The 27,299-nt window shown below is 41.7% G+C and overlaps 1 protein-coding gene across 1 annotated transcript in view; it reads left to right on the top strand.

Annotated features, from left to right (window-relative positions):
• LOC126418483 (flexible cuticle protein 12-like) overlaps window positions 1-24,482 on the top strand; it is a 35,022-nt gene extending 10,540 nt beyond the window's left edge. The window contains exons 2-3 of the mRNA XM_050085260.1: window positions 5,623-5,741; window positions 24,028-24,482. Of these exons, the coding sequence (XP_049941217.1) occupies window positions 5,623-5,741; window positions 24,028-24,289 (381 nt within the window). The 3' untranslated portion in view covers window positions 24,290-24,482. The remainder of the gene's footprint in view (window positions 1-5,622; window positions 5,742-24,027) is intronic.
• The last annotated feature ends 2,817 nt before the right edge of the window (window positions 24,483-27,299 follow it).

Below are 27,299 nucleotides of genomic sequence, written 5' to 3'. Positions count from 1 at the left end.
ATTCAAGGAAAACGTACAAAAGTAACCTTCAAACGCATTTTTCTTGATTAACTGGAAAACCTTGGCCTCCAGCACAAAATTTAATTACATTATGTTTCCTACAAAAAAGGCCTGTTCATTTTTTTTCGGTACAGCTTTCCGCTTAGCGAAAAACATAACATGAAAATCTTGCATTCGGGTTGCTGAAGAGGTTACAAGTTGAAGGCGTTGCGGGCTGCACGAAACCCAGTGACATGGGCAACTGAATAATTCTGTATAACAAATTCAACAGACTTGTGAAAGACTCAAGCTTGTTCAACTCCTTGGTTAGTTATAATGTCGTACTTACTTCGTTTATTTCTTGTTTTTCTTACAAATTTAGTTTCATTCTATGAATTTTAAGGTCTATATCAAGTGTCATACAATTCCCATTTTTAAATCCATATTGTCTTTAATTAAATTTTGTTTTCTATTATACAAACCAACCTGAAAATGGTAATCATCCAAATGTATTTCGACTTTGTAACAGAATAACAAGTTACGTCATATATCATACAACTGAGCCAAGGAACATATACTAAGCTGCACTATATCGCTGTAGACCATTTCTCAACTTTTACTAGTGTCATCAGCTGCGGTAAAGGTTTTTTATGTTTAGACAGATTCTTGAGTCATTTAAATAGTTTCATCTGCGCTTCTAAATAATGTGGATTTGTCGTCCTACACGGTGTCTACTTGTCGATCGATTTTGAACTCGCTGTCTGCTTGAAGTACCACTCGATAGCAGTTTGGAAAGGCATGTCTTAGGTGCACAACTTTTTGCTAATGAACTTTCTTATCAAAAACATGTAATTCTCTTCAAATGCTCCCTGCGTGCTTTCATTTGGACTAATGTGAAAAAGGGTAAATGGTATTAGATGAAATTGAGCCCACAGTCATTTGGTGACACACACACACACACACACACGCACACACGCGCGCGCGCAGTGTTCAGTCACGGAGACTCATCTGCTATGAGATTGACTGTCTCTAATAGCATGAACAGATGCAGTTGTGAGGGTAATGGAATCTCTACTTCGACAACATGTTGGAGGAGAGGCAGCCCTTAATAGTAGCTTCCCGGCGGAGGTTCGAGTCCTCCCTCGGGCATGGTTGTGTGTGTTTGTCCTTAGGATAATTTGGGTTAAGTAGTGTGTAAGCTTAGGGACTGATGACCTTAGCAGTTAAGTCCCATAAGATTTCACACACATCTGAACATTTGAACAATAGTAGCTTTATAGGAGAAATCTCTCCATCACTTGGCGCTTGCTTCGTACAGTGGTATAATGAATTGTATTAAATCTCTTACGGTATGTGCAAGTAGGTGTTCTTTTGTTTTCTTCTGACGTATGGGATAGCCCAGCATCTGGTTTCCCTTTTTGATAAATTGTTTTCTCGCGAGAGCCGACGAGGTTCATGTACACAGGGCAGCCTCGGTGGAATTACATACTCAAGACCAGGGGGTAATTTGACATTATTAGCCAGGACGAATATAGTGTCTCATCCAGTAACTCACTCAGGAGCAGTGGTGGAAGAGCGAATAGTGGAGGTGGAGGCGTGAGAATGCGAGTTCAACAGCCTTTCAGGATAATATGAAAACAAATCTTACACCATTTCGTAATCCACTTAGCTGAAGAGCACAACTTACATATATGTGAAGTTTCATACATACGGTGATTCACATTTCCTTTTAAAGGCTCCTAGAGTTTGTAGAAGGGACTTTGTAGGTAAAGTTTTGATAAGGAAATCATTTCCGAAAATGTTTCGTTTGGATGTAAAATAAGTTTAAAGATTGGACTATTTTCGTATCTTCCGCTTCAGCGCACGCACACAGCGGAGACAATGTGCTCTGCCCTTTGAGTTCTACAGGTGCACTCTTCGTCGGGTTCTCTACTGCGTGACGAAGGATTTCCTCTTCAAAGTCAACAATGCGGCGCCTCCACGGAGCACCATAGTCAACCCTCCTAGTGGAGAACATACCAGTTTTTAAGCCATTGTTGTATTCGGAAAAAATGGCATGCTATTTTATAATTACGTCGAAGACTGACGATGGTATCATCTTCTCAGTGTGCCTTAAGTGAAACAGGAGATCCCATTTTCAAACTCATTTCATATACTCGTATAATCGATACGTCCCAGATATGAGTCTTCATTAACACTTTACCTACTATGTCCTCTCTACAAACCCTAGAAACCTGCAACAGGAATTGTGAAATATCTTGTAAAGAGCGAAAAAAATTGCAGCCTACTTTTCAGTTCAAGAGATATGCTCACCTAATTTAACGTCTTAGAGACGCTGGTAAGGTGATAAAATATGCTGCTCCTTTTCTACACATTAAACTTCACGTCTGCGTTAGTTGTGCCCTTGTCAACTATGATACCGCTGAGTTCTTACTGTTTAAGCTTCATCCATTTTCCTTTTCATATTCCTGCATGGATCACGAAATGCGATAACATGAACGTAATTTTCAGTTTGATACCCCTTGACCTGACCACAATCTATTGGTTATGACCTGTAGATTAAAACTGAAGAAACTGCAAAAAGGTGGGAGTTTAAGGAGATGGGACCTGGATAAACTAAAAGAACCAGAGGTTGTACAGAGATTCAGGGAGAGCATAAGGGAGCAATTGACAGGAATGGGGGAAATAAATACAGTAGAAGAAGAATGGGTAGCTTTGAGGGATGAAGTAGTGAAGGCAGCAGAGGATCAAGTAGGTAAAAAGACGAGGGCTAGTAGAAATCCTTGGATAACAGAAGAAATATTGAATTTACTTGATGAAAGGAGAAAATATAAAAATGCAGTGAGTGAAACAGGCAAAAAGGAATACAAACGTCTCAAAAATGATATCGACAGGAAGTGCAAAATGGCTAAGCAGGGATGGCTAGAGGACAAATGTAAGGATGTAGAGGCTTATCTCACTAGGGGTAAGATAGATAGAGCCTACAGGAAAATTAAAGAAACCTTTGGAGAAAAGAGAACCACTTGTATGAATATCAAGAGCTCAGATGGAAACCCAGTTCTAAGCAAAGAAGGGAAAGCAGAAAGGTGGCAGGAGTATATTGAGGGTCTATACAAGGGCGATGTACTTGAGGACAATGTTATGGAAATGGAAGAGGATGTAGATGAAGATGAAATGGGAGATACGATACTGCGTGAAGAGTTTGACAGAGCACTGAAAGACCTGAGTCGAAACAAGGCCCCCGGAGTAGACAATATTCCATTGGAACTACTGACGGCCGTGGGAGAGCCAGTCCTGACAAAACTCTACCATCTGGTGAGCAAGATGTATGAAACAGGCGAAATACCCTCAGACTTCAAGAAGAATATAATAATTCCAATCCCAAAGAAAGCAGGTGTTGACAGATGTGAAAATTAACGAACTATCAGCTTAATAAGTCACAGCTGCAAAATACTAACACGAATTCTTTACAGACGAATGGAAAAACTAGTAGAAGCCAACCTCGGGGAAGATCAGTTTGGATTCCGTAGAAACACTGGAACACGTGAGGCAATACTGACCTTACGACTTATCTTAGAAGAAAGATTAAGGAAAGGCAAACCTACGTTTCTAGCATTTGTAGACTTAGAGAAAGCTTTTGACAATGTTGACTGGAATACTCTCTTTCAAATTCTGAAGGTGGCAGGGGTAAAATACAGGGAGCGAAAGGCTATTTACAATTTGTACAGAAACCAGATGGCAGTTATAAGAGTCGAGGGACATGAAAGGGAAGCAGTGGTTGGGAAGGGAGTAAGACAGGGTTGTAGCCTGTCCCCGATGTTGTTCAATCTGTATATTGAGCAAGCAGTAAAGGAAACAAAAGAAAAATTCGGAGTAGGTATTAAAATTCATGGAGAAGAAATAAAAACTTTGAGGTTCGCCGATGACATTGTAATTCTGTCAGAGACAGCAAAGGACTTGGAAGAGCAGTTGAATGGAATGGACAGTGACTTGAAAGGAGGATATAAGATGAACATCAACAAAAGCAAAACAAGGATAATGGAATGTAGTCTAATTAAGTCGGGTGATGCTGAGGGAATTAGATTAGGAAATGAGGCACTTAAAGTAGTAAAGGAGTTTTGCTATTTGGGGAGCAAAATAACTGATGATGGTCGAAGTAGAGAGGATATAAAATGTAGGCTGGCAACGGCGAGGAAAGCGTTTCTGAAGAAGAGAAATTTGTTAACATCCAGTATTGATTTAAGTGTCAGGAAGTCATTTCTGAAAGTATTCGTATGGAGTGTAGCCATGTATGGAAGTGAAACATGGACGATAAATAGTTTGGACAAGAAGAGAATAGAAGCTTTTGAAATGTGGTGCTACAGAAGAATGCTGAAGATTAGATGGGTAGATCACATAACTAATGAGGAAGTATTGAATAGGATTGGGGAGAAGAGAAGTTTGTGGCACAACTTGACCAGAAGAAGGGATCGGTTGGTAGGACATGTTCTGAGGCATCAAGGGATCACCAATTTAGTATTGGAGGGCAGCGTGGAGGGTAAAAATCGTAGGGGGAGACCAAGAGATGAATACACTAAGCAGATTCAGAAGGATGTAGGTTGCAGTAGGTACTGGGAGATGAAAAAGCTTGCACAGGATAGAGTAGCATGGAGAGCTGCATCAAACCAGTCTCAGGACTGAAGACCACAACAACAACAACAACCCCTTGATAATACCCAAGAAGGCGCATTTCGGTAATAGGTAGTGATGAATCATGCAGATAAGTTTTGAACGAAGCGTATAAATTTGTCAGATGATTGTGCACCAAACGATTCAGTAAGATACAGAGGTCTTATTGCCATGATATTTCCTATGAAGATTAACTTTTCGCCCAGTTAAGAAATAAATAAATTTGTACATAAAGCCAAATTATGTTGAACTTTTCCGGTATGACTGACTGGTTGCCCCACATAGACGAGTTCTTCTTCTACTGTCGCTATAACTACGAACATAAAGAGACTGAAAAGGAAATCTCGTCACGTTCCAGCGTTCTGAAGAACAGTTTCATATGATGAAGAATTACTGTTCGAAAGTCTTGCAGGCCATTATGAATTATTTGTTGTTGTTGCAAAGGACAAAAACATTATTTCCAGTCAAAAGCTTCACTTTTGAGAACGATAGAATCAGTTAACGTTGCACACAAAGTAAACTATGTTTGCGGTGTTGATTTGCTTTGTGTTAGTTCTCGATTTGTTATAGCTCTTTGACATATACACCCACAAAAAAACGTTCTGAACAAAATATGGCGTTCCTTTGAAATTTACAGATGGACATTCGGTTGTAGAATTCCATTTCTTATCGAGATATGTCACAAAAGTAACCATATTAACGTAAGTACAAATGATGTCAGTGTATTTTAGTAACTTGTTACACCACTAAAACTGAACAAGAAGAAAAAACATTAGCACTGGGTCACGCTGTCACTCATTTACCAAATTTGTGTCGTTGTCACGAAAAAACTAGATTTTATGTGAATGTGCACCCGCGAGTAAGGGTGACTATGATTGTGCTTGTACATTTGGAATGTACGTTCTTAGTGGTTGTATTAGAGAGCAGTCTAGTGTTTCAAATGCAGTTATCTTTTATGTTGTACGTATTTTTCAGATTTTCTTGGTTGCTGCGTTCCTGAACGCTGTTCTAGCAGCACCGCAGTTTAGCCCGGGAGACGCTACCATTCATCTACTGGAGAATGACTTCAATGGAATTGACCCGTGGCACTGGAAGTATGTCACTAATGTATTATGATTAACACACACGCTATCACACTTAATGCTAACACATTTAAATAAAACGTTTCCTATGATTTCTCATTAAACATGGAGACTGTGCTCAGTATAGTAAAAGTAGAGAAATAATGACAGTCTCTCAACTAATCACACTGTACATAGACCTTAAAATAAAATACGGGACACTGGTGCAGAGACTCTGTTGTGAGGAAACATTTCTCCAGCGTTACAGATGTCGAGAAAAGCAAGTGTGGTTAAACTCCCCATCGAAGACAAGGTTACTTTATCATTGGGGACAGAGTATAGACTCACGTTTGACAGATATACCGGTTCTGTTCTGTTGGAAGAAAATGAAAATGAAAATGGTGCGTTAGAGATGTGATTCTCGCACCTACAGAATGCGAGTCCAACTCCTTAACCATTATACAATTTACCATTGTTCCATGGAACCAGCAACCTCCTGGATTTCTTACTCCTTTCTGATTTTTGAACCTATGTCTCGCCACGATGTTATTCAGCCTGTATCCTCCCGTATCTGTCTTTCCTAGGTAAATCTTATTTTCTTTTATTTTGAGCAGTATATTAATCACCACTAGCTCAGATTTATCACAGAACTCAAGGAGGTGTCGTCTCTTTTATTCCGAATGGCAATAATATATACTCTGTATTTCTTTTCTTTTTCCTTTGTCTTCACCCTCGTACTACAAAATTAATCTAATCTTTCTCCTCTCTCATCTCTACTACCGGGCCAATATTCTCCCTTGATGCAATCTTTCTTGCTTTCCCACCTACAGTGTTCCAACCACCACGATTATTAGATTTTCCTCTCCTTTTCCTAACTGAGTTAGCTATTCAATGCCCTCACATATTCTAATTCTTCATCGTATGTTTTTGGCGCTGAAATGTATACCCTAACTGTTGTTCTAGTACAAATTATTGTTCTTGGCGTTGGTTTCCTGCCAATTCTGATGAGAATATATTTGTCACTGAATTGTTCACAACACCTCAGTCACTACCATGAGTTTCCTATTCGTAACGAATCCTACTCCCGTTTTCCTGAGACAATCTGTTTTAACATTCACGTAAATAATGTAACCTCCCTGACAGACAAATACTTTAGTGCTGGCTTGCTTTTGTAAGTCACTGTCATTGTACGCAAAGTTCCGTGTAAGTATGCGTTTTCAAAAAAGTGTTGAATCTAGATCAGTTTTCTGTAGTAACATGGATATTTGAAAGGAAGTCATAAAATAAGATACGATTTTCAATGTAAGTAAAATAAAACTAATTCAGTTCTTTTCTTAGAAAATTATCTATTTAGTTTTAGTGCATTGTTGGCTCAAATTACAGTAATGTAGGAGTTTTCAGCAGCAGAAAGTGGTATAACATGAGGTGGATTCTTTACGATTAAGAAAGTACAACAGAAAATGAGTTACTGTGAACAGTTCAGTGGAAAGTTGTTCTCATCACATTCGACAGCAAATCAACGCGGACTGCGATAGCTTAGTTATACCTGCTAAGGTCGCAAGCAGAAGATGAATAGGTAGGAAAAGTATATAAGGATACTAAACGGGTCAGATGACAGATGTCAGATGAAAACCTAATGATAAGAGCGACTGAACCGCAATTGTATGGGAAGGAACAGAGTTACGGGTTAATATGTGCTTGGCAGTACGAATCAGAGAAGAGAAAGACTAATTAACTTCTGCAATAAATTTCAGATGGTAATACTGTGTTCAAGAAACAAAAGAGGGGGAGGTATGCTTGGAAAATACCTGGAGACGCTGGAAGATTTCAGCTAGATTACATAATTGGCAGACAGAGATTCCGAAATTAGATACTGGATTGGTAGCGATGAATTGGGGATTTTCCCATACAACAATTTCACGAGTGTACCGTGGACATTAGGAATCCGGAAAAACATCAAATCTCCGACATCGCTGAGGCTAGAAAATGATCCTGCAAGAATGGGAACAATGCCGACTAAAGAGAATCGTTCAGCGTAACAGAAGAGCAACCATTCCGCAGATTGCTGCATATTTCAACGTTGCGCCATCAATAAGTGTCAGCGTGGGAAACATTCAACAAACATAGTCGATATGGGCTTTCGGAGCCGAAGGTCCACTCGTGTGCCCTTGCGGACTGCACCACACGAAGCTTTACGCCTCGCCGCGATCCGTCAACATCGACATTGGACTGTTGGTGACTGGAAAGATGTTGCCTGGACGGAAGAGTCTCGTTTCAAGTTTTATCGGTTGGATGGACTAGTATGGGTATGGATACAACCTCATGAATTCATGCAACCTGCATGTCAGCAGGGGACTGTTCAAGCTGGTGGAGGCTCTGTAGCGACGTGGGGCGTGTGCAGATAGAGTGATGTGGGACCCCTGATAAGTCTAGATACGACTCTGACAGGTGACATGTACGTAAGCATGGTGTCTGCTCACCTGCATTCATTCATGTCCATTGTGCATTCCGACGGACTTGAGGATTTCCAGCAGGACAATGCGACATCCCACACTTTAAACACTTGCGCTGGCCTCCATACTCCCCAGAAAAGAACATCATTGAGCATATCTGGGATGCCTTGCAACGTGATTTTCAGAAAAGATCACTGCCCCCGTACACTTATAGATTTATAGACAGCCCTGAGAGATTCATTGTGCCAATTTCCTCCAGCAGTACTTCAGACATTAGGCGACGCCATGCCAAGTCGTGTTGCGGCACTTCTGCGTGCTCGCGGTGACCCTAGACGATATTAGACAGTGTAAAATATGTGCAAGAAATTTGCGTGAATCAACGATACAGAAAGCCGTACCGTAGGTGCAACCACAACGGAGGGGTATCTGTTGAGAGGTCAGACAAACGTGTGGTTCCTGAAGAGGGGCAGCAGCCTTTCCCGTAGTTGCAGGGGCAACAGTCTGGATGATTGATTGATCTGGCCTTGTAACACTAACCAAAATGGCCTTGCTGTTCTGGTTCTGTGAACGGCTGAAAGCAAGAGGAAACTACAGCGGTAATTTTTCCCGAGGGCATGCAGCTTTACTGTATGATTAAATGATGATGGCGTCCTCTTGTGTAAAATATTCCGGAGGTAAAATAATCCCCCATTCGGATCTCCGGCCGGGGACTACTCAAGAGGGCGTTGTTATCAGGAGAAATAAAACTGGCATCTACGGATCGGAGCGTGGAATGTCAGATCCCTTAATCGGGCAGGTAGGTTAGAGAATTTAAAAATAGGTTAAAGTTAGATACAGTGGGAATTAGTGAAGTTCGATGGCAGGAGAAACAAGACTTTTGGTCAGGTGAATACAGAGTTATAAATACAAAATCAAATAGGGGTAACGTAGGAGTAGGTTTAATAATGAATAAAAAATAGGAGTACAGGTAAGCTACTACAAACAGCATAGTGAACGCATTATTGTGGCCAAGATAGACACGAAGCCCGCGCCTACTACAGAAGAACAAGTTTATGTGCCAACCAGCTCTGCAGTTGACGAAGAAATTGATGAAATGTATGATGAGATAAAAGATATTATTCAGGTCGTGAAGGGAGACAAAAATTTAATAGTCATGGGTGACTAGAATTTAAGACCAGGAAAAGGGAGAGAAGGAAACGTAGTAGGTGAATATGGATTGGGGCTAAGAAATGAAAGAGGAAGCCGCTTGGTAGAATTTTGCGCAGAGCATAACTTAATCATAGCTAACACTTGGTTTTAGAATCGTGGAAGAAGGTTGTATGCATGGAAGAACCCTAGAGATACTAAAAGGTATCAGATAGATTACATATTGGTAAGACAGAGATTTAGGAACCACGTTTTAAATTGTAAGACATTTCCAGGAGCTGACCACAATCTATTGGTTATGAACTGCAGATTAAAACTGAAGAAATTGCAAAAAGGTAGGAATTTAAGGAGATGGGACCTGGATAAACTGAAAGAACCAGAGGTTGTACAGAGTTTCAGGGAGAGCATAAGGGAACAATTGACAGGAATGGGGGAAAGATATACAGTAGAAGAAGAATGGTTACCCTTAAAGGAAGAAATAGTGAAGGCAGCAAATAGGTAAAAAGACGAGAGCTAGTAGAAACCCATGGGCAACAGAAGAAATATTGAATTTAATTGATGAAAAGAGAAAATATAAAAATGCAGTAAATGAAGCAGGCAAAAAGGAATACAAACGTCTCAAAAATGAGATCGACAGGAAGTGCAAAATGGCTAAGCAGGGATGGCTAGAGGACAAATGTAAGGATTTAGAGACTTATCTCACTAGGGGTAAGATAGATACTGCCTACAGGAAAATTAAAGGGACCTTTGCATGAATATCAAGAGCTGAGATGGAAACCGAGTTCTAAACATAGATGGGAAAGCAGAAAGGTGGAAGGAGTATATAGAGGGTCTACACAAGGGCGATGTACTTGAGGGCAATATTATGGAAATTGAAGACAATGTAGATGACGATGAAATGGGAGATATGAAACTGCGTGAAGAGTTTGACAGAGCACTGAAAGAGCTGAGTCGAAACAAGGCCCCGGAGTAGACAACATTCCATTAGAACTACTGACAGCCTTGGGAGAGCCAGTCCTGACAAAACTCTACCATCTGGTGAGCAAGATGTATGAGACAGGCGAAATACCCTCAGACTTCAAGAAGAATATAATAATTCCAATCCCAAAGAAAGCAGGTGTTGACAGATGTGAAAATTACCGAACTATCAGTTTAATAAGTCACAGCTGCAAAATACTAACGCGAATTCTTTACAGACGAATGGAAAAACTGATAGAAGCCGACCTCGGGGAAGATCAGTATGGATTCCGTAGAAATTATGGAACACGTGAGGCAATAGTGACCCTTCGACTTATCTTCGAAGAAAGATTAAGGAAAGGCAAACCTACGTTTCTAGCATTTGTAGACTTAGAGAAAGCTTTTGACAATGTTGATTGGAATACTCTCTTTTATATTCTGAAGGTGGCAGGGGCAAAATACAGGGAGCGAAAGGCTATTTACAATTTGTACAGAAAGCAGATGGCAATTATAAGAGTCGAGTGGTATGAAAAGGAAGCAATGGTTGGGAAGGGAGTGAGACAGGGTTGTAGCCTATCCCCGATGTTATTCAATCTGTGTATCGAGCAAGCAATAAAGGAAACAAATGAAAAGTTCGGAGTAGGTACCAAAATCCATGGAGAAGAAATAAAAACTTTGAGGCTCGCCGATGACATTGTAATTCTGTCAGAGACAGCAAAGGACTTGGAAGAGCAGTTGAACGGAATGGACAGTGTCTTTAGAGGAGGGTATAAGATGAACATCAACAAAAGCAAAACGAGGATAATGGAATGTAGTTGAATTAAGTCGGGTGATGCTGGGGGAATTAGAATAGGAAATGAGACACTTAAAGTAGTAAAGGAGTTTTGCCATTTGGGGAGCAAAATAACTGATGATGGTCGAAGTAGAGAGGATATAAAATATAGACTGGCAATGGCAAAGAAAGCGTTTCTGAAGAAGAAATATTTGTCAACATCGAGTATAGATTTAAAAGTCAGGAAGTCGTTTCTGAAAGTATTTGTATGGAGTGTAGCCATATATGGAAGTGAAACGTGAACGATAAATAGTTTAGACAAGAAGAGAGGAGAAACTTTCGAAATGTGGTGCTACAGAAGAATGCTGAAGATTAGATGGGTAGATCACATAACTAATGAGGAAGTATTTAATAGAATTGGGGAGAAGAGGAGCTTGTGGCACAACTTGACTAGAAGAAGGGATCGGTTGGTAGGACATGTTCTGAGACATCGAGGGATCACCAATTTAGTATTGGAGGGCAGCGTGGAGGGTAAAAATCGTAGAGCGAGACCAGGCGATGAATACACTAAGCAGATTCAGAAGGATGTAGGCTGCAGTAGGTACTGTGAGATGAAGAAGCTTGCACAGGATAGAGTAGCATGGAGAGCTGCATCAAACCAGTCTCAGGACTGAAGACAACAACAACAACAATATGACTGGACGAAGACTGAAGATCTCGGTTTTAAAATGATATAAGGCAGGGATGCCTCTACTGTTGAATCTATACATCGAAGAAGCAATGACGGAAATGAAAGGAAGGTTCAAGAGTGCGATTCAAATCCAGGCAGAAAAAAATATTTATGATAAGATTTCCGGCTGACATTTCTATTCACAGTGAAAGTGAAGAAGAAAACGAAGAAGAATGGCAGGATATGTTTAGTAGAAGAAACAATCTAATGACTACGGAAAAGGATTTTCTTGTACACCGAGAAGGACGTAAGTAATGAGAAGCAGCAAAAATGAGAGCAGTGAGAAAGTTAACATCAAAATTGATAGTCACGTAGCGAGAAACTTAGGAAATTCTGCTACCTTGAAGGAAAATAACACATGACGGACGAAGCAAGAAGGATATAAAAAGCGAACCAGCACAGGCCAAGAGAAACCAAAAGTAAGCCTGATCATGGATAATGGAAAACCTGAAAAGCAGAGAACGTAAAGGTTTGAGATGTGGTCCTACAGAAGAATGCTGAAAGTCAGGTGGATGTAATGGATGAGGTTCTCCGTCGGATCGGCGAAGCGAGGAAAGTATAGAAAACACTGAAAAGTTGAAGGGACAGGGTTATAGGTCATAAGATAACAGGGAATAGCCACCATAGTGCTAGAGGGAACTGTAGAGGGTGAAAACTATAGGGGCTGACAGAGCCTGGAATTCCTCTAGCAAGTAATTGAGGACGTAGGGTGCAAGTAATGTTCTGAGATGAAGAGGTTGGTGTCGGAGAAGAATTCGCAGCGAGCCGCACCAAATCAGTCAGACTGCTGACTCAAGATGGAAGTTCTATTCTTTAAATCGTTTCTTACTATTTATCACCACCAGCACAAGCAACTTCCACCGCAACGAAAGTCAGCCAACATGGCATGTGGTTTAAACATCATTAACCTTCGTAATACCAAAGGGACGGATGGGGCTATTTTATGAACACCTTTTCGAAATATGGTAATCTAGTCAGTTTTTTATATTTTAAAATTTTGAAAAATCTTGTACTTAATTAATCTTTCTACCACATTCTAGAAATGTTTTAAATTTTTCAGTTAAACTTAATCCAAAAATTTAAGTCTTCGTATTAGATGCTACTCTTCCCAGTGAATGTCGTATTCAATATTTTCAAGTTCAGGACCTTATTTACACATCAATATTTCTTGAGTCAACAATAATTAACGAATTTTGAAATTTTTTGTATGGGTTCAAGATATCCCTCTCGCCCCCTAACCTTCTCGTATAGCGCGATAAGCGATATGCATTGGTCTTGCTGGGGTTAATAGTGGCTGGTTATGATTTAAACTGTATTTTACGCAAACACGACCTCAGAACGAAAATTTTCGACATAACTGCTTGTCAAGAATACTTTTAGACTTTCATTAAACGTTTACGTGATTACCATTACTCGCACGTGAGTTCCGTGTTTAGTGACTCGTGCGTTACTTCGCAGTCGCTGGAGGACTGGCACGACCAGGTGGTCGGCTGCAGCAGTGCGACCTTTCGCACCGCGACCCACATTCGTACAGCTGTTGAGTAAACACTAGCCGCAAAGATCGCAACACGCTATTGGATTCGTCATTAACTCGCATCCAATTACGACTTGTGTGCAGCGTGAAACATAATTATGTGAATAGAAAAAAATGCTAGGCTGACGTGAAAAACAGTGAGTGCTCGTTACGAATCATCTTTAGACCTCTTGCAAAAACCAGACTTACGCTATACCTTAAAATAACCCTATATCATTTTTGAGAGCCATTTGAGAATAAGAAAAATGAATACTCGCTCAAATGTGTTCTCGTTTTTAAAAAGAAAAATTAGGGGTTAACTCCCATTGGACGACAAGGTAATTAGAGACGGAGAAGAAACTCTGGTTAGTGAAGTATAGGGAAAGAAATCGGTCGCGTTCTTTCAAACGAACCATCCGGACATCTTCCTTAATCAACTTAGGGAAGTAGTACGTAAACCGTAGTCTGGAGGCCACCCGGAGATATGAACAGCTGATCTCAAAGAACTAGTCCAGTGTCCACTATCTGACTAAAACGTCAGGTCCCTCACCTTTTTTTTTCTTTCAAATCGGGCATCTCGTCACACAGTCCGTGTCCATTCGCTTTCCTCTTCTGCCTTCTTCGGCTAGCTTCTTGGCACTGATTCTTTTTTTTATCTTTTTTGCTTTACATTATAACGAAAAATATTTATGCGTTGCTAAACATTAGATCTGTGTTGCTGATTAAGCAGCGTTGATTTGGATGTAAATTAAACTATTTGCAACACAAGGTATCCTCTTATATAACATCTCAAAGGTAGTTTTCGTTTTGAGCAAAGTGTACTTCTGTGGCGAAGTTCGCAAAGTCATAGTACATGATTGTGCCACACAGCGTTTCCGAGACACACACACACACACACACACACACACACACACACACACACACACATATATATATATATATATATATATATATATATATATATATATATATATATATATATATATATACAGTCGACACCCCACAAGCCACTGTCCAGTGCATGGTAGAAGGGTACTTGGCATTTTACTAGCTATTACGGCTCTTCCCGTTCCGTTGCTTAAACATATGGAACTCTGCAAGAATGATTCCTTGAAATCATCTGTGGGCGCTGTAATTTATCTAATCTTGTCTTCCTACATTTTTCTCTTAGGGCTGGTCCATGAAATCTTGTAACTACGGTTTCTAGAGATACTTTACGTCTATGTTCAAGACTTGCAAAAGTTTTTTCAGCATCTTCGTGACACACTCCCACGGGTCAAAAAACATGTTTCCTCGCATACGTTCAACGTCTCTCGTTGATTCCATTTGGTATGTCCCCCATACATTTTCTAATACGCGTCGTAGAAATGTTTTGTAATCAATCTCCTTTGTAGACCCATTGCATTCCGTAGTACGAGGGGCGTTCAGTAAGTAATGCAACACTTTTTTTTCTCTAATAATTTCAACTGAAAAAAAATGCGGAATTTGCTGTGGGACATATTGAAATATTCCCGCTTCAGCCTCTATAGTTTCACGAAGTACCGATAGCTGGCGGCTCTATACATAGCCTTCAAAATGGCGTGTGTAAGGCAGGTGCGTTCCAACCAGAGAGCAATCACTTAATTTTTTTGGTGCAAAATCAGACCAATGCAGATATTCATAGGCGCTTGCAGAATCTCTACAGACACCTGACAGTGAACCAAAGCACCGTGAGTCGTCAGCAACGCAACGAGATCGTTCAAACCTGTCCATCTCCCTCGTGCCCGTTGGTCGCGCATAGCTGTGACTTCTCAGTGTTGGAACGTGCGGACACCCTCAATCGAAGTGGTGGACGGATCACAATCAAGCACCTCGCTGCACAATTGGACGCCTCTGTTGCTAGTATTGCCACACTCGTCCACCACTTGGGATACTCAAAAGGCGTTTGCTCGCTGGGTACCTCGCCGTCTAACAGAAGACCATAAATGGCAACTAAGGACCAGCTGTGCAATGAAGGACGCACCCCACAGGAACTAGTATGTGAGTGCTGAGGAGGTTATTGGCGCAGCAAAATTTTGGACTCTAGGTCGATCAGTAGAACGGTACCATGAGCCTTCCAGTAAGGTGGCGTAAGGCCGTCGCATTATGGTGAAAAACAACATTGTGTAACCAGAAGAGTGGGGAATAATATGACGTATTGCAATCCTGAATAAAATCAGACAAAAATGTATTATTTATTGAACGCTCTCGCATTTTACCACTAAACCAAAACATTTATATACCATTAATTGTAAGAGTTGATCGATTCTGGTTGTGACTCGTATATATTATAGTCATAGAATACAATGTTACTTCATTTTCTGAACATTTAAAACAAGCTGCCAATCGTCGCACCAATTTGATATCTTTTCAAGATCCGACTCAATATTTGTTCATATGGTTCAGATGGTTCTGAGCACTATGGGACTTAACATCTGAGGTCATCAGTGCCCTAGAACATAGAACTATTTAATCCTAACCTAACCTAAGGGCATCACACACATCCATCACCGAGGCAGGATTCGAACCTACGACCGTAGCGGTCGCGCGGTTCCAGACAGAAGCGCCTAGAACCGCTCGGCCACACCGGCCGGCAATATTTGTTCAGTTTTTCTCACAAAGTACTTCATTATAGACATCCGCATTATCAGCGAATATTCTGACGATATATTTAAAGTCGTACAACACGAACAGTAAGTGTTCCAATCCCCCTGAAACAAGTTATACACCTGTCAACGGCTCCCTATCGAACATAACACGTTGCATTCTCCCTACTAAGAAATTCTGAATCCAGTCACAAATTTCATTTGATACACCAAATACTCGTAGTATCAAAAATAAGTATAGATATACTAGTGATCCAAATACGAGGGTTATTCGGAAAGTAAGGAACGATCGGTCGCGAAATGGAAACCACTGTGAAACACCGATGTTTTGCACAGGTGTGTTGGGCAGTGTCTCTAGTATGCCCGTCGATCGCGTTACGTCGTTCTTTTTATTTCCGAGCACACAGGGAGCACATAGAGATACGTGTCTCCCGCCAAGGACGTGGGTCTGGTGAGAAATTTCGCCTGAAGCTGTGCAACCAACATTACATAACTCTCGTGCGTTTTCTTCTTCAAGACAATTCTCAGTCGCATTCTGCAGCGGCAACGAAGAAGTTCCTGCATCGTTTTCAATTGCAAATGTTTGAGTACCCACAAAACAGCCCGTAATTGTCTCCCTCTGAGTTTCATCTCTGCTCACATGAACCGCTGGCTATGGAGACAACATTTGGGCACAGACAATGAGCTGTAGGCCAGCGTAGAGAATTGGTTGAAAGCACTAGCGGCTGCCTTCTATATCGAGGAATTGGAAAGTTGGTACAACGCTACGACAAACGTCTAAGTCGAATCGGCGACTATGGAGATAAGTAGCTATCGCATATAAAACAGTTTTGATTTTCACTGTGGTTTCCATTTCGCGACCTATCGTTCCTTACTTTCTGAATTAGCCCTCGTACTTTGTGGGGAAAAAAAGCTTACATCTCTGCGACAGCCTTGATTTATGGCTTTCGGGATGTCATGTGAGATAAGTGCAACATGGTCTCCAGATCATTACTTTCGGAACCCATGCTGGTTAGCAAGAATGATCTTATTCTGTTTGAGGTACTTCATTACATTTGAGCTCAAAATATTTTCTAATATTTTAAGATAAATAGTTGTCATAGATACTGGGCGGTTCTTGTGGGTCACTTCCGTACCACACTTGCAGACAGGTGTCACCGGTGCTCTCTTCTAAGAATCTGGCCCTGTTTTTGGTTCTAGGGATGTTCGGTATATTATGGCTATAGAAGGAGATAAATGAGCAGCGAATTCGGTTTGAAGTCTGACAGTGAGTGTCAGGCCCTAGACCTTTGTTCAGTTTTGAAGCGATCAACTGTTTTTCAATGTCACTGACCCTGATATCCATACCACTCATATTTGAAGTTATGTGACCATTAATTTGTGACAATACTGATATATTTGGCTTTGTAAAGGGAGCATTTAGAAACTGAGTTTAACAGTTCCGCTTTTGCTTTGTTACCTTCAATTTTAGTTCCTGTTTCATCCAAGACTGTCCGAACATTAACTTTCGTACCACTAACAGCCTTTACAAGTGGATAGAATTCCTTTGGGTTTAATGAGAGACTTTTTGCATAATATTATGCGAAGGTAGCCATCACGAATGGTTCATTCGTCAATGTGTCAATCCTCACCGTACAGCAAATACGCTGTTCACGATGAGGTTTCGTTCAAAAGCAGATAATTAATATGTTCAGTTCAAGAAACTGACGTTAACTTGGAGACAGTCTTTCGGGGTCATGTGCACATGACATATTCTCTTTTTTTACACGTGAGAGACGTGAAGAATCCGTCGTAGGTGACAATGTCATAGATTCTTCGAAAAGTTTGTTAAGAAAACCAGAAACCACTATCCGTCTACTCCGACGAATAATAATACAAGACTGGCACTATGAAAGTCATTAGCTGAAGGCCTATTTTAGAAACAAACAAACTGGCCTCACAGAATGAAAATGGCATGCCTCATTGAGACTGTCTTGAAGCACAGTTGAATTACACTTTCAGTTCTTCTACGAGGGCAGTTCAATAAGTAGTGCAACACTTTTTTTTTTCTCGGCCAATTTTGGTTGAAAAAACCGGAAATTTCTTGTGGAATATTTTCAAACATTCCCGCTTCGTCTCGTATAGTTTCATTGACTTCCGACAGGTGGCAGCGCTGTACGGAGCTGTTAAAATGGCGTCTGTAACGGATGTGCGTTGCAAACAACGGGCAGTGATCGAGTTTCTTTTGGCGGAAAACCAGGGCATCTCAGATATTCATAGGCACTTGCAGAATGTCTACGGTGATCTGGCAGTGGACAAAAGCACGGTGAGTCGTTGGGCAAAGCGTGTGTCATCATCGCCGCAAGGTCAAGCAAGACTGTTTGATCTCCCGCGTGCGGGCCGGCCGTGCACAGCTGTGACTCCTGCAATGGAGGAGCGTGCGAACACACTCGTTCGAGATGATCGACGGATCACCATCAAACAACTCAGTGCTCAACTTGACATCTCTGTTGGTAGTGCTGTCACAATTGTTCACCAGTTGGGATATTCAAAGGTTTGTTCCCGCTGGGTCCCTCGTTGTCTAACCGAACACCATAAAGAGCAAAGGAGAACCATCTGTGCGGAATTGCTTGTTCGTCATGTGGCTGAGGGTGACATTTTCTTGTCAAAGATTGTTACAGGCGATGAAACATGGGTTCATCACTTCGAACCTGAAACAAAACGGCAATCAATGGAGTGGCGCCACACCCACTCCCCTACCAAGAAAAAGTTTAAAGGCATACCCTCAGCCGGTAAAGTCATGGTTACAGTCTTCTGGGACGCTGAAGGGGTTATTCTGTTCGATGTCCTTCCCCATGGTCAAACGATCAACTCTGAAGTGTATTGTGCTACTCTTCAGAAATTGAAGAAACGACTTCAGCGTGTTCGTAGGCACAAAAATCTGAACGAACTTCTCCTTCTTCATGACAACGCAAGACCTCACACAAGTCTTCGCACCCGAGAGGAGCTCACAAAACTTCAGTGAACTGTTCTTCCTCATGCACCCTACAGCCCCGATCTCGCACCGTCGGATTTCCATATGTTTGGCCCAATGAAGGACGAAATCCGTGGGAGGCACTACGCGGATGATGAAGAAGTTATTGATGCAGTACGACGTTGGCTCCGACATCGACCAGTGGAATGGTACCGTGCAGGCATACAGGCCCTCATTTCAAGGTGGCGTAAGGCCGTAGCATTGAATGGAGATTACGTTGAAAAATAGTGTTGTGTAGCTAAAAGATTGGGGAATAACCTGGTGTATTTCAATGCTGAATAAAACAACCCCTGTTTCAGAAAAAAATGTGTTGCATTGCTTACTGAACTGCCCTCGTATTATGCACGGAATTCCACGAAAAAGTTCGTCTGTCTATCCAGACAGTTCAAGTTCCCGTGGAACAGTTTGCAGTGTATGTACTACAAGAATAATTTAAGCAAAGTTTTACGACATTCACAACCACGAAGACAGATCTGTCATCTGCGTCGTGGCGAATCAGGGCGTTATCCGTGCCGGTGGCGGCTCGTTGGGGTGGAAATGTGGCTGGACGTCGAGTCCTAGATCGTAGTGAAATGCCGATGGACGGCCTTTTGGCAGTGTATATACTGTCCCGCATCCGAATCTCTTGGGATCTAGTTTCGGTCACGTGTGTTGCGGAAGCAAGTAGGTTCCTGAGACCCGCGAGCCCTGGTGACGTTACTACGACCGCCCTCTGGAAAAACAGCTAATCTACAATGAATGGAACTTTAATAGTGGAAAATATTTATTTACAGCTCGTACAAGATAGATTAAAAGCCGTAACGGCCTTCAAAGCAGTCACCAGCATAGTGTATAACCCGCTGCCAGCGATGTGGAAGTCGTAGGATAGTCTTAATAGTGCCAGTTGTGTTGACAGTTCGAGCAGCGCGGCGTTTTGCCCGACGAATTTGTAGCAGTCCTGAAGCGAATGCCGTGAAGGGTTTCCTTCAGTTTAGCAATAGAGTTGCACTCACGAGGGCTTAAGTCAGGGGGGTGCAGTAGGTGTATTGCAATCAGCAGCCCCATCAGTCAAACAAATCAGTAACAGTTTGCACATTACGTGTTTGAGCATTGTCCTGCAAAATGATGGTCAGTTCCTGCAGAAAGTGTCAGCACTTCTGTCTCTAAGCTGGTTGTAGGTTGTGTTCCAAATATGAACAGCATAGAGACACTTTCTGCAGGACTTTACTATTATTTTGCAGGACAATGCTCAAACATGTACAGTGCAAGCTGTTACTGATTTGACTGACGGGGCTGCTAAGTGACATACACCTACTGCACTCCCTCTACTTAAGCCATCGTGAGTGAAACTCGATTGCTAAACTGAAGGAAACACTTCATGGCATTCACTTCAGAACTGCTACAAATTCGTCGGGTAATAGATCGCGCCGCTCGAACTGTCAGCACAACTGGCACTGCTAAGAGTATCCTACGACTTCCACATCGCTGGAAACGGGCTATACACAATGCTGGTAAAACTTTGAAACACGTATCTATTTTGTAAGAGCTGTAAGTAAATAGTTGCCACTATTAAAGTTCCAACTCTCGTACTTTTCGGTGAAAATTTGTAACCTGCCCAGTGGGCAACCTCTAACCCTGGGAAGTATGATGTGTTGTCTACCTTGCAGACAACTTCGCGACATATCGGAATATTTCCTGAAAGTTTGGCCATGTATTTTTCTTACACCATGTATAGAAAACAGGTCACGTCTCAATGTAATTTTGACCTTTCCCGTATTTTCTGGCGCCCTTAAATTGCTAAGGTATATATTATCAGCACTTAATAATGACTCTTGAGTCTGAACACTGTCATGCATTGTACTCGCACATACCTTCAATAGAAGATAGTCCACTGAATGACTAGTGTGCGCTTGCTCGTGTTTCCATTCGTTTACTGTTATCTCCAGCAAGTGGATGAGTTGCGGTACGGTGGGTACCTGTACTGTGCTAGTGCGGGACGCTCGAAATCAGTTTTGTGTCACGTTTTTAGTAATGTCTTGTTTATGGTTTATGGGGATAGTACATTACAACATACATTTCAATAGTTCTTGAGGAGAGAAAGCGGATTGCCGAACAAAAATATCTGGCGCCATTTAAAATAGACGAACTGCTGTTCACATTCTCGTAATGAACGACGCTATAAGTAAAACAATCATGCTGCCTAATGTGCCGCGGTAAGGTAAATAACATTTGCTAGAGACGTTTTTTTATTTTGCATCTGGACAAAGAGTTATTCACAGTGGCCAAGATAAATAGAGCATCCTTTAAAAGGTGACCCAAAACTAACGATTCATGAAAGAATTATTGTAATCTATGCATCCATACGTCTCTCTGTAGTGGAAATGAGAGCCATTGATTACTAGGAACTTGGTAATGAAACATTCTAAGAGGTGAGTGGGCTGCGCAGTCGAAGATAGAGAAAAGAGAGAAAGAAAGAAGAACCAAAATCCGGCCTCATGTCAACAAATTCCGGCAAATAGGTATTATGCTTGACAAGGAAAGTCCTGGACGGCCATCTACATCTGACGAATAAGCCTGGGGCATTCAGAAGGTCGCTGGAAGGTGCGTATTCCTTTTCACGCTGACGGCGTATCGCATCCTGGTATTATATTACCCGGAGAAGGATGATTACATTGTCTATATCTGTGTGTGTGCTGACCACTGAAATACTGTTAGATAACCTCCTAAGCTTAGACAGGCCACATTGCGTACATGTAGTTTTGCGAACCGTCTCAATTGCCATATATCAGGCGGCAAGAGTCATCTGATGCAACAAAGTAAGAGAAACACCCTGAAACAGAACGGATTGCTAGTGATAACAAAGACTAGGATTTATGGACCATTCGTTTTGGCAAAGCAAACGACAATAGGTACTACTTACCTTGTCGTGTATTAGCTTCTCTTGGAACTGCAGTTACAGCCTGACTGAATTCTGAAGGGACACGTACAGCACAAAAGGGTGCAGGCCGACCTCGTCTATTGACTGACAGACCGCCAACAGTTGAAGAGGGTTTTAAAGTGTTATAGGGAGACATCAATCCAGACCATCACACAGGAATTCCAAACTGCATCAGGATCCACAGCAGGTAATATGACAGTTAGGCAGGTGGTGAGAAAACTTGGATTTCATGGTCGAGCGGTTGCTCATAAGCCACACATCACGCCGGTAAATGCCAAACGACGCCTCGCTTGGTGTAAGGAGCTTAGACATTGGCTGAACTGAACAGTGGAAAACGTTGTGTGGAGTGACGAATCACGGTACACAATATGGCCATCTGATGGCAGCGTGTGCGTAGGGTGAATGCCCGGTGAACGACATCTGCCCACGTGAGTAGTGCCAACAGTATAATTCGGAGGCGGTGGTGTTATGGTGTGGTCGTGTTTATATAGAGGGGGCTTGCGCCCCTTGTTGCACTATCACAGTACAGGCCTACATTGATGTTTAACCACCTTCTTGCTTCCCACTGTTGAAGAGCAATTCGGGGATGGCGACTGCATCTTTTAACGCCATCGAGCACCTGTTCATAATGCACCGCCTGTGGTGGAGTGGTTACACGACAATAACATACCTGTAATGGACTGGCGTGCAGAGTCCTGACCTGAATCCTATAGGACACCTTTGGGATGTTATGGAACGTCGACTTCCCGCCAGGCCACATCGACCCACATCGATACCTCTCCTCAGTGCAGCACTCCATGAAGAATGGGATGCTATTCCTCAGGTAACCTTCCAGCACGTGACTGAACATATGCCTGCGAGAGTGGAAGCTGTCATCAAGGGTAAGGGTGGGCCTACACCTTATGGACTTCAGCATCACCTATAGAGGGCGCCACGAACTTGTATGTCATTTTCAGCCAGGTGTCAGGATACTTTAGATCACATAGTTTATGGGCTCTTGTTGTAAATATATTTTTAATTAACCTTTAACTGCTTTTTTGGGGTAATTTATTACTGTACGTGTCACTCTTTTATTTACGATTCCCATCGCAATTTTGCGACTTCGATTTTATGCAATCTGTGTACTGGCTGTGCTTCTACACTGTGCAGCTGTGTTCTAAGCAGCGACCGTTATTTCCGTAGATACGTACCAGTTGAGGTGGAAACATACCGCACAAAGCTATAAACGCTTACTTGTTATCATAAATCATTTTTGACTGTTTCAGACAGAATGGAGCAGTGTTAGAACAATGATCAAATTTTAAATTGGCATTAGCTAGTGAAGACTGACTCATCGAATACATCAGTTTATTTTTAAGAGGTAGACAAGTGTTGTGACAATGAAACAGAAATATCTGATGATCACAATGACAGCGAAATAGGGAACTTTTATGAAGAGAAACAAAAAATAGTAAGAATGTGGTTATTTTTATATATAAACATGTGGGCCTTGACTGTGATGACTGAAAATAAATTCCATGATTTAGACTAGGATATTTTTCGTTGTTTTAGATGATTCGTCCATGCACCTACTGTTATTTTTTATTGAAAATCATTGTTTATTTTTCTTTATATTTACCTTAATTCATCATTATTTGATCTCAGAACGTATTCGTGAACTTTGGTGAAGTAGATTTCTTTATATTTTAAGTAAATTCCAAAAACTATTTAAGAGGACAATGGTAGTGTAAGAGCCTTAACTGTGTGGAAGGTTATTTCTTTTTTTATAAAGACAGATTTTTCATAAACAGAAGCCTTTCTTTTACTGATTTCTTAACGATACTCTAGATAAACGTACAAGTACATAGATTTCACGTGGTTTTTTATTTTTGCAGTTGAAAACTACTTCACGAAGCTATTCATATCAGTCTAAATCGCGAACGTAGCTAGTGGCTGACTAGGTGAACATTAGTAACGTTAGTTGGGGACACCCTGGACATGTATTTTTAAACACTGAATTTTAATACCAGTTCTTGGTCTTAACCCCACAGCAAGCGTTTGATAGTACTAATTCATACATTTACCAGCTTTGATCTTAATTGTCCCTGTCGTTTTGGAGCCACACACCCACACATACTCAAGATCTTCTTGCTCTGTAGATAGCTTCGCACTCCGCCCTCTGCAGTAATGATTGGTGGGTGAAATGCTTGCGCAGGTACGAGACGAGCAACGGCATCCGGCAGGAGCAGTTCGGCACGGAGGGCGACGGCGCGCGCCTGCGGGGCAGCTTCTCGTGGCAGCCACCGGATGCTGGAGGCGCCACCTACAGCGTCACCTACGAGGCCGACGAGAACGGCTACCGGCCCAAAGTCTCTTTCGGCAGCGGTCCCGTCACGGTGCGCCCCGCACCGCAGCAGTCGCTGCTACGATCCTCCGCGTTTCTTGGAAGCAACGCTGCACTTACACTTGTCGGCTAAGTGGACTGCCACTGCTTACCTCACGATCATTCAAATGTATAATATCTCAACACAAGTTTCTGAACTAACAGCTTAAAATCGTCAAACAAGTGCTTAACACTTACCACTTGTAGCTGGAATGTTGCTATTAATTCCTGGCAGCTAAGATCCGCATATGTCACGGTCTCACAGATTAAATGGGAATTTGAACCAACGGTATACTCTTCATCAATATAACTTATTGAGGTTATCGTACATAGAAGTGAATGAATTATGTTTACATTCTTACTACAAAAAAAAAAAAATGGTTCAAATGGCTCTGAGCACTATGGGACTTAACATCTGCGGTCATCAGTCCCCTAGAACTTAGAACTACTTAAACCTAAATAACCTAAGGACATCACACACATCCAAGCCCGAGGCAGGATTCGAACCTGCGACCGTAGCGGTCACGCGGTTCCAGACTGAAGCGCGTAGAACCGCACGGCCACACCGGCCGGCATTCTTACTACAATGATGTGCCTCTATTTACGAGGGTCATTCGTTTATTAAGGTTCGATCGCTTTTATTCGCGATAGTTGACTTCACCTCCCAGCTACTTCTCCACGCAGTGGCCATTCTGACTTAGACATTTGTCGTAGCGCAGTTCCAACGTTCCAGTACCCTCGCCATAGGGTAGAAATTTCCGACAATTTTCTACGCTGGTGTGCAGCTCCTTGTCTGTGCCAAAACCCTGTCTTCATAGCTAACTGTTCATGTGAGCGGAGATGAAACTCATAGGAGAAACAAATCCGGCCTGTACGATGGGTGATCAAACACTACCCATCGGAAATGCTATTGGGGCGTCTTCATTGCCCCTGCAGTGTGCAGCCGAGAATTGTTATGAAAAAGGAAATGCGTGGCAGTTATGTTAGGTGGGCTGCATAAAATCAGGCGAAATGTCACGGCAGGCACTTTTGCTTGGCATGGTAGACTGTTTACTATGCATCTTTATGTATTCGCGGTGTGCTGAGAACTGGAAAGACAGACGTGACGCTGTAGACGGACATACTAGTGCCACTGCCCAACATTTGTGAACAGTTCCATTGAATTTTTGCTGTTGTTTTCATTTCATGAACGATCGGACGTTAATAAACGAATACCCCTCGTATTATTGTTCATAAACCCTGTTTTATTTACAATGGCACGATCGCTATATTACTGTCACACTACGTCACATATGCGTGTGTTTTGTAACGAAGACAATACAGGAATTTCTTCTGAGCACCATGCCTTACTGCTAAAGATGTTGAATGACATAATTTTCGCAAATTACTTATCGATTCTTCAAAAATTTATTGACCCTCTCCTAGATATGCTTTGAAATAATTCATCTACAGACAGTCAGACCAGTCTTAAACAAAACAAATTTATCCTTAAACATTTGCAGTTTTTCATAAACAAAATATTGGTGGCCGTATATGTTTACGTGGCTGTGATGGTCTATGAACTAGAGCAATGGTATTTGGCCCCGAAGATCCCAGTTTCAGTGTCAGATACGGGTGTTAATTTTTCCTCGTTCTAATCCCTCCACTTCGGCCCTGGTTTCAATTAGCCTGCTATCTAATGAGTACCGGGGTCCAGAATGAAATTTTCACTCTGCAGCGGAGGGTGCACTGATATCGAACTTCCTGGCAGATTAAAACGTTGTGTCGGACCGAGACTCGAACTCGGAACCTTTGCCTTTCGCGGGCAAATGGTAGAGCTCTTGCCCGCGAAAGGCAAAGGTCCCGAGTTCAAGTCTCGGTACGGCACACAGTTTTAATCTTCCAGGAAGTTTGAGTACCGTGGTCTCTCTCGGAGGAGAGCGACTGGGGTGCTGGGCTTGCTACTATCCGCCTCCTAGTGACGCGCTGAAGAAAGGCAGACCAATAGGGCAGTGGCGGGCTTGTGCCCCATCTTTTCCTTTTTATATAGTGGTTTGTGATAGTGATATCACTCAAAAAGAACCCTAAGGCAGGTCGATTAGCAGTAAAACTGATGTCATGTGTTTCTTTCTCAAATAACGTCCTAAAAGTAATGATACTAATATGTAAGTCTATTCTTGGTCGTAGATCTGTCGAATATATTTTGCAATAGGTCACAAGAACTTCAATATAAAAGTACGATACTCCATGTACTTTCAGAATTCTAGGAGTGTCAAAATGTCCTACGAGCTTTGTGACTGCTTTAAACCTCGTTAAACTTTTTTGCTGAAATATGTGAATAATAATCACAATAAAGTTTCACATAAGGCTCTAAGAAATCAACTCATCTAGGAATGGAACAGATAAATACCATGTGACAACTTTTAGCAGAAAGCGAACGTAAGGTAGTAAGCTTAGAAAATCAAGATTATATCTTCACAGAAGGAAGCGACATTTTTTACAATTGTCTTGAATGAAAAACAGCCCTCAGTTGCACTAAATTATGTTTATTTGAAATCTTCACCATGGTGTCAGCTATAATAGTATAACCTTCTTCAGAAGTAATACATACTAATAAATGAAAAATGTCTTAGCCCAGCGGCGCTGGCTATGAGGAAGGCTATGTTAATATAGCTGAAACCATGGTCGAGGTTTAAAATAAACATAATTTAGCGCATCTGTGGGCTGTTTTTCATTCGAGTCAATTTCATAATGGTTACTGTTGTCGCTGCCACGATGAAAATAATTTTTTTAGCACTTGTACGTAGTCAGACTACAAATTAAAATGTTCGATGTTTAGTGATCCGCTCGTACTAGGATTTGTTATCTCATTTGTAAGTTCTGCGTGCTCTGGCAATTATTGACATATGCAAAACAAACGCAAGGTGCACGGCCATTCCAAGTCCAAATTAAACGTTAAATCTCCCATAAAAGGATGCGTAAGGAAGTTCAATCGAAAGACCAGAACTATATGTTGTAACGTAGTAATGTAGTGGTGATACTGAGGTTTATAGGCATACGTAATAACATTCCAACGAACAATGTTCCATCCTTGATAGGTGGGACTTAGGGAAGGTAGGAAAAGG

The sequence above is a fragment of the Schistocerca serialis genome, chromosome 9, assembly GCF_023864345.2.
Source record: "Schistocerca serialis cubense isolate TAMUIC-IGC-003099 chromosome 9, iqSchSeri2.2, whole genome shotgun sequence".
In the NCBI taxonomy this organism is placed as follows: Eukaryota; Metazoa; Arthropoda; class Insecta; order Orthoptera; family Acrididae; genus Schistocerca; species Schistocerca serialis.
This window is presented reverse-complemented; position numbering and strand designations above follow the sequence as displayed.